Genomic DNA, 8,594 nt, shown 5'->3' with positions numbered 1-8,594 from the left:
ACGGCCCCTGCTATATATCAAGAAGATATCGAATAAGAAACGTATGTCCACCTCTGTTTGCTGCTATAATGGAGTCGGCAAATGGCAGTCAAATGGCAGTCAAATGGAGGAATGTTCCGTGAACTTTTGTCCCAAGCTGTACCTTGCATACCACCTTTCAAGTACTAATGGTAGACAGCAAAAACCGCAGGTTCTACACAGGTCAAATAATAATAGTCGGGAATACGAAAGCTTAACAGCAGAATTGTTCGCAACTCGTAGTCTATGTAGGGTACGTTCAGCTGCCAATCTGTGCCAACCTGCTCATCCGTCCAGTTTTCATCCCCATCATCACGTTTTACCGTAAATTGCAGCGGCTGAACGAACAACAACAACCAACGCTCAAGAAATGCGGAACAAAAGCCCAAGGAACAAAATTAAGAGAATGGGACAGAGTGAATGTGTATCCGCGCGTCATGATCGAGGTCAGGGTGGCACACCTATCAGAGGTGCGTCGGTTAGATCCCTGCCGGCACTTGCTGACTTTTCGTCGCCTTCAGATGACGTTCGTACTCCTGGAAAGGGGGTGACTGAACAGCTTCCTTTCCTCAAAATTTACTATAGTGAATGTTAAGTTGTGTACCTTCTATTTTAGGACAAGGGTGACAATAAGCCCTGGCGCGTCAGTAGAATGCAACCACGGACAGCATGCACCAGTGCAGCACCAGGCTCTGCAACACCAGCATACATTGGCGCCAGTGGCGACAAGTGGATCCTGAAACAGTAAATAGAATGGGCGAGTAAAATGTCCTGGTGCTCTTGCCGCTGCTTCTAGTTACTGATATGCAACAACGTCCGTCGGGCATGGGAGAGGTTTCCTGGGAACAGGCAATGGAAGACTGTGGATTCGACAACAGAGATCCGCTTCTGTACGCCGCGGGTAGACGCGGGTATGTGGCAACCTGTGGCATCACCTGTCGGTGCCTTCAATCACTGAGGGGTACTAGCAGGGACCATGATGGAAAAAGGGAGTACCCTTTCGAAGCGCCGCAACTTCGCATCGTCATTTGCTGAACGTGCCTCTCTCCGCTCCTCCATCAGCACGATGGAAGACTGATGTGAAGACGCGAAGACAATCAACAAGCGTTTCCCAGATGTGGACCTGCAAACAACTAAATTTTCGCTACAAAATAATAGTATACATGTTGCATAACCGTGGTGAGAATTCTAGAAATTACGCCGCGGCCAGTTCCCGGATGAGGCAACTAACCGGGGGGGGACTCCGTCATCGGCGGCCCCGTGGGGTCTTACTTTACACCCCACGGGGCATCCTCGGGCGCACTCCCGCCAGACCTCCTCCTATCTTACCCACCCGCACCTAGGCTACTTCCTGTCACCCCTTACAAACCCCCCATACAGCTAACCCTCATACGTTTACCCAGTACCTACCCCCGAACCTTACACAGAGAGACCCCGTTTCGAACCAGGGTCTTTCTGTACAGAAGCCAAACGCTGTACCAACTGAGCTACCCACCCACGATTACTAGCGTGACAGAAATCGCTTATCAACGGAGCGCTGATAGCACGGAGAAAGAAGGCCACGAGGCAAAGCGAAACTTCGCTCTCTGACAACGTATCAGGAGCGGCGCCATCTGTTGGTCCAGGAACTAACTAAAACCGCGGGGCTAGTCATACAGATCTTGCGCTCACGTGATGCTATCGCTTGCCCGGCGGCTGTCAGCATGTCTTGCTCAACGCGGTAGCTCGGCTGTTTGCGTCCCACAGACGGTGTGGAGCTTTGGGATGATCGAGGAGCGTGTTCGTCGGCCCGATCTTCAAGCCATCTGTTCGTTTAGAGCGCCTGCGCTATCCCTGTGCATTTCAGTGTGCTGCACTTCCACTCAGGAACCTGAGAAAGTGACAAACGAATTGGGCTTACAAAAAATTTATCGCATCGTTTTGCTCTCTGGAGCACTATTGTATATTATTTTACTGGCCGAAAATAAAATAAAAAAGCAATTCAGATTGCGAACACATCGTAGTCGTTCCACAAATGCCTCATCTCCAAACCTTTCGTCCTCTCTACAAAAACGGAGTCCATCCTTTTCGATTGGCCGCAAGTAAAATAGTTCTTCCAGTAGCCCGCCGTTGAAACCCTCGCGATTGGCCCATCTTGCGTGCACATCTTGATGTCCATTATCCTGGAATGTGCCGGACCGGTGCCAATGTTCTCCAGGACCTCTTGAAGTAGGCCTATATTTTTCGCATTAGCCACCATGTCGTCCCTACCCAAGAATCCCAGGATTCTCTCGAGATAGAATCTCGACTCCATACGAAGATCTTCCAGGACCAGGAGGAGGACGTGGGAATCGTTCCTACGAGGCCACCAAGACATGACGTGCTTGAAGTAATCGTTACCGTGAACTTTGCCTTTGAGAAAGATGTCGAGAAACTCGTCGAAGCGACCCTCAAGGTAGCCGTAATCCTCGGGATACGTGACGGCGTCGTCGAAGCTGTAAGCGCAGCAATCCTTCGGGTTCCGGACAGTGTAGATGTACTTGGCAAGAGGGTTGATGCTAAGTCTGTAGTAGGGGAGATGCGTTCGGATAATCCGTGGTCGAGCAAGTTTCTCGACGTCTTTGCCACACCACTCAAGTAGGGGGATCTCGCTGGATATGGTGTCTGCTTTCTTTCGAGTCAGGAGGTGGAGCATGATGGCGATAGTTTTGAGGCCGCTGTTTGGGTACCCTGCTAGGATTATGTCGCCGTCCTCGGGTCTGTGCTTGGTGGCGTAAATGAAGTTCTCCCGTGAGAAAGAGATAGGGAGGAAGAGCCCGTCCACTTCCATGTAATGCGGGTTTCCCGTTTTTTCCAGCTTTTGGCCCATTCTGTCCTACGTGTGTAACGAAAATATCCGCCTATATAGTACCATTCGGGCGGGGCTTCCATAACGTCACCATGACTATCACTTTTCGTACAGTATGCATAGCGTGTGCCAAAGAGAAATACGCTTACCGTCAATGGAATTATCGATGTGCTTTCTTCTTCTTCTTCTTCGTCTGGCACCACAAGGCACATTAGAAAACTGCTCTCAGATGAATACTGCAGCGGTGGTTCGTTTCAAACAGACTGCCTTATGCTGGTTTTATTTTGTGCAGTTAACTGCTTATAACTAGAATTTATTGCGTAATCAGGGTTTTCGCCCTCGTGAGACTGCGGGTCACATCTGATGATGATTTTTAGTTCATTACTCCCACGCTGAATGAAATTTAACAGTGCAGACTCTCTCAAAGATATAAGAATCGGAGAGAACGTCCTGCGGGTGAAACCATGACTTACTTTAACTTACTAGGAGCCACAAGAAAATGTGTTAGGGAATGTTGTACAAGTTAAGAAGTGTGTCGGAAAGTGTATCGTTTTGTTTTTGTTTCCTGTAAGGTGCAATTCCCTAGTACCTCGCTTTTCTGTAAAAAATAAAATACTGCGTGATGCTGCCGTACGGGGACAGTGCCCTCGTCAAGTCACAGCGTGACTTTTTTGTCGCTGTCCCCGGTCATCTTTGTGACAAAATAAATTATTATTGTTATTATGACCTACTAGATGATACTAGCCAGGTGATAACCAGCAACTCCTACGCGCGGTCCGCGTACTAGGACTGGCAGCGCTCTCTTTCACTGCTTACAAACAGAAGGGACAACCGGAAGTTGGCTAGGGTAGCGGCTGCATGGGGGCGCTGATGTCTCGCTGACACTGTCAGCGATCGTGTCACTACCCTGCGCCGGGGGGGGGGGGGGGGGGGGGGGGGGGGTCGATCGAGTCTCGACTGGGAGTGCACGGTGAACTTATAAACACACACACACACATATACAGGGTGTTTGCTCTAACGTGTCCAGAAATTATATTTAAAGAGAGCGATAAAAGAAAAGCAAGTGGTACTTTTCTGTTACTTGAGTAAGAAGCAGGTACTGCTTCACTATTAGCACCTGTTTCTTAGTCAAGTAGCTGAAAAGTAGCGCTCGTTTCTCTTTTATCGCTCGCTTATACAGGGAGTTTCCTTTTATTTGCAACAAATTTTCATAAAAAGGGGAGTTGCCTTAGGGCGCATTTAGTTTTGTCATTGCATTGTATACTTGACGGGGCTGCTACTAGGAAACCAATTTTTCGCTCAATTAGGGGACTATTTAACAAATATATATTGAACAACTCTAATTATTGAGTTTGGGGGGCACATGGCAATTGCAATATTAAAGCCTGATCACCACATGATCCGCTCGAACCACTGATGAAGCACTAAAGTAATATACATACAAGTATATACATTTCAGCAATGCTAGGCCTATAGTGTAGCCCATATCGACAGCAACTCAAAGCTCCTAGAACTGAACTCCATATTGACAAAAATGGCGTCAACGCCATCGGATACCATGTTCACATCTCTGTGCATCTACCAGGATTCCCAAATGCACGCAGACAAGTGAACCACTACACGAACTGTGCAATGCACGCTATGGCTGCGGTTGTCCTATACATCTGTGCTATTACCCAGGCAGCACAAGTCGTCAGGCCACAATCGGGACGTGGCCGAGCGATCCGCCTTCGACGACGCTTTGAAACAGCGGGCCACTACAGGCATAGAGTCAGGATCCGACGAACTTAGGGTATAGTGCGCCGGCGGCTTCCCGACGAGCACGGAATTCGCTGTTTCCCCTCTCCCACCAAATATTTTTACCCAATATCTACATATTAGAATGTATTTCAATAATCACACCATGTTTCACAATGCAAAGTTTTATTGATGACACTCAAACACTCAAAATAGGCGTGAACTTCGCAAAAACAGAAAAAAAAGAGAAGGGAAAATGTTCTAACTATGAAACCTACAGCAACATTTTGCCATCAATAAAACACAGGGGGTTCACTTTATAAATGCGAGCCCATGGCGTTGCACCAGGGCTTGTCTTCCATGAGCCCCTTGGTCATCGTCTTTATCCCCAGTGCCTTCCAAATAGCGGCTAACTGGCAGTAGATTCCTTACTGGGTGACATCTCTGTATCTTGCTTGCAGTTTTTCTGTAATAATGATAATAAAAAGAAACATGTTGCTTTGGGATGCAACCTGCATTGGTAGTGTAACCGCACCAACTATATACAGGAGGAGCAAAGAGCAAGTTGCCACTTCAGGGCCACCATATGGGTTATAACGATAGGGTCTGAAGTTTTCGTGAAATACCTTTTTCTAAATTCAGGGGGGTACAAATCGGGTAAATAAACAATTTGCACTAAATTCATGGGAGTTCATGTTGAAAAACTTGCAGATGCTAAATGCGGGGAGAGATCGGGCTCAGTTACTCAAACTCAATGGTACTGGTTCGGTAGAAACGGTAATTAACCGAATTTGCGGCCAAACATTCGTGTACAGACGTCTGTGATGACAATTTGCCAGGTAAAAATCGGGTTTCACCCAAAAGGGTAAACTTTCAATACGCACAAGAAAAAAATTGAATAGTTAACAAACGCTGAAAAAAAAAAAAAAGATGCCTTTTCTTATACATTTGCTTTCTTGCTTTGAGACCTTGTTATATCAATGCGGATACCCGAAGTATTTTTGAAAAAAACAAAAAAACAAAGTATACCAGATTGTATTTCTTGCAAGCAAACATCACAGCGAGATTGGTTCATAGGGTTGCAACCGAAGTGTAGGCTGGATTCTGAAAGAGGAAATAGTTTCGGGTCAAGCTTAAACTGTTTGAAAAAGTGCACCACACCACACACATTACTGAATGCACAGCAAATAGAGTTGCCGTTGTCAGCATGACATGACAAGATCTGCTAGAAAAATATTAACCATCACTGGAAGAAAGGCACGGAGGCAGAAATCTTGCGATAGCCTCTTCATCACCGCATTAATTTCTTTTATTTCTTTTCGCACGGCCCGGTGTCCAGTGTGACACTGAATTGAAGATCACGATGGCCAATTGGCGTTACCCGTTATATCGCGCAGACGGATTAATGGCGCGCAGATCTTATTCGCTAACGAATTTGTTGTTCTTCGTAACTTTAATATTGCGCCTAACCACGTATAAACTTACTTTTAGCTGAAGATGTCCAGGCCTCCAGCTTTGTAGGCAAGCAGTCAACCTGAAGAAGTGGTTATATTTAGTCTGAAGTCAAATACACTATATACGTGCGCTTCTACACTTTACTCAACCAATTTTTTTTTTTTTCCAAAACATAACCTGTCATCCGAAAAGCAACGCAAAAAGCATAATATGGGGCACTAAAACCGAAAGCACGTTTTGACTTCTAAGTTTTCAGAGAAGCCTTCTAGAGAGAGCTGTCATGCGCATGGTGAAAACCACCCAAGTGTAACGTTTATCATTGCGAGGAGTACCATATAGAAAGAAATCTGACTTACCTGGCGATGAATCGCTTCAACTATGTCGAAATTCCACGCAAGTTTCGGTGGCGCGGCAGAGTATATATACATTAACACGGACGGGCGATGGGATCTCCGGCCCTACAAACACGACCCACTGGTCGAGCCACATCATTGGACAGATTGGGTACAGATTGGAAACAGATTGGACAGTCGGCACCTGGCAGTCGTGAAAAAGAAATCCGTTTCTGCGCATCGGTGGGTCTCATATGTGACTGATTATCAGTTAGTGATCGGAGCAGCATCGGGGTGCGATCCTATATTCTTGATCACATGACCGTCAGTCCGGAAATGGTCAGGGCACCGTCTGGGGGACGATCTCATGTTATCTTGCGCTCTACCTCCTCCTTTCCCACACGACTGCGAAGTCCGACAATATCGCCCGGTCAGAAGCCGACGCCACCATTGCGTTGCCATTCTTTCCGCGGTTGCCTGTGCTGTCTGGGTAGTTGTTATAGCACTGCTGTAGATCACAGGCACTTTACCTGAATGTGCCGAAAAACTGCCGTAATCCTGATAGCAATAACGTCTTCCATGCAAACCTCCGTGCAAACATGCTGATTGCAACCCGCAGGCGTGGGCTGAACAGGTCTCTGTCTGGTAATTTGTCTGCTGTTTCAATTAAGCTGGTATTTCGTATTTTGTTTTTATCAGGAGCCACCATGCAAAAAGAGATATTTTTGAAACAAGCAGCAACAGGGGACGCCTCTGTATGTTAGCTTGAGCACCAGAGCTCCATTCTAGCAGAGTAACAACTGCATAAAATGGTAACAAGGCCAGTAACCAGAAAGAAGCATGGTAACCTGTGACATCACCTGTTGGTGCCTTCAGTTGCTGAGAGACAGAAGGAACCACCATGCAAAAAGATCTTTTTGAAACAAGCAGTGCCACCTGCATATGTTAGCTTGAGCACCAGAGCAGCACCTGCAAAAAAATGGTAACAAGATCAGTAACCACAGAAAGCATGGCAACCTCTGACATCACCTGTTGGTGCCTTCAATCGCCGAGACACACCAGGACAGACCATGCAAAAGAGGTATCTTTTGAAAACAAGCAGCAACAGGGGGCACCTCCATCTGTTGGGTTGATCACCGCAGAGCCCCACTCTAACAGAGCAGCACCTGCAGAAAATGGTAACAAGACCAGTAACCAGAAAGAAGCATGGCAACCTGTGACATCACCTGTTGGTGCCTTCAATCGCCGAGAGACAGCAGGACAGACCATGCAAAGAGATCTTTTCAAAACAAGCAGCAACAGGTAACACCTCCATCTGTTGGCTTGAGCACCACAGAGCAGCACCTGCAGAAAATGGTAACAAGACCAGTAACCAGAAAAAGCATGACAACCTGTGACATCACCTGTTGGTGCCTTCAATCGCTGACAGACATTAGGAACCACCATGCAAAAAGAGATCTTTTTGAAACAAGCAGGGCCACCTGCATGTTAGCTTGAGCAGCAGAGCCCCACTCTAACAGAGCAGCACCTGCAGAAAATAGTAAACAAGACCAGTAACCAGAAAAAGAATGACAACCGGTGACATCACCTGTTGGTGCCTTCAATCGCTGAGAGACAGTAGGACAGACCACGCAAAAAGAGATCTTTTCAGAACAAGCAGCAACCGGCAACACCTCCATCTGTTGGCTTGATCACCGCAGAGCCCCACTCTAACAGAGCAGCACCTGCAGAAAATGGTAACAAGACCAGTAACCAGAAAGAAGCATGGCAACCTGTGACATCACCTGTTGGTGCCTTCAATCGCCGAGAGACAGCAGGACAGACCATGCAAAGAGATCTTTTCAAAACAAGCAGTAACAGGGAACACCTCCATCTGTTGGCTTGAGCACCACAGAGCAGCACCTGCAGAAAATAGTAACAAGACCAGTAACCAGAAAGAAGCATGGCAACCTGCGACATCACCTGTCGGTGCCTTCAATCGCTGAGAGCCAGCAGGACAGACCATGCAAAAAGAGGTCTTCTCGAAACAAGCAGGGCCACCTGCATGTTAGCTTGAGCAGCAGAGCCCCACTCTAACAGAGCAGCACCTGCAGAAAATAGTAAACAATACCAGTAACCAGAAAAAGCATGACAACCTGTGACATCACCTGTTCGTGCCTTCAATCGCTGAGAGACAGTAGGACAGACCATGCAAAAAGAGATCTTTTCAGAACAAGCAGCAACAG

The 8,594-nt window shown here is 47.0% G+C and overlaps 1 protein-coding gene across 3 annotated transcripts; it reads right to left on the bottom strand.

Moving 5' to 3' along the window:
- Window positions 1-1,946: 1,946 nt before the first annotated feature.
- On the bottom strand, window positions 1,947-3,187 carry LOC135366284 (sulfotransferase ssu-1-like). Of its 3 annotated transcripts, XM_064598959.1 has the most exons (3): window positions 2,995-3,187; window positions 2,410-2,872; window positions 1,947-2,354 (listed from the first exon to the last, which is right to left on the bottom strand). In XM_064598959.1, the coding sequence occupies exons 1-3, from the start codon at window positions 3,055-3,057 to the stop codon at window positions 2,233-2,235; spliced, it is 648 nt and encodes a 215-aa protein (XP_064455029.1). In that variant the 5' UTR covers window positions 3,058-3,187; the 3' UTR covers window positions 1,947-2,232. The 3 variants fall into 3 exon arrangements, with proteins under 3 accessions (XP_064455029.1, XP_064455027.1, XP_064455028.1); XM_064598957.1 differs by having other exon boundaries at window positions 1,947-2,872; window positions 2,995-3,185; XM_064598958.1 differs by having other exon boundaries at window positions 1,947-2,867; window positions 2,995-3,013.
- Window positions 3,188-8,594: the final 5,407 nt, after the last annotated feature.

This window comes from Ornithodoros turicata, chromosome 8 (genome assembly GCF_037126465.1).
Source record: "Ornithodoros turicata isolate Travis chromosome 8, ASM3712646v1, whole genome shotgun sequence".
Classification (NCBI taxonomy): domain Eukaryota; kingdom Metazoa; phylum Arthropoda; class Arachnida; order Ixodida; family Argasidae; genus Ornithodoros; species Ornithodoros turicata.
The sequence above is the reverse complement of the archived record's forward strand: the minus strand, read 5'-3'. Positions and strand labels throughout refer to the sequence as shown.

Bases quoted from the DNA above. Each gene is read 5' to 3' on its own strand.
- LOC135366284 (XM_064598957.1), bottom strand. From the start codon at position 3,057: ATGTGCCTTGTGGTGCCAGACGAAGAAGAAGAAGAAGAAAGCACATCG. The intron at 2,873-2,994 runs GTAAGCGTATTT...TTACACACGTAG, and splicing joins CATCGATAATTCCATTGACG to GACAGAATGGGCCAAAAGCT.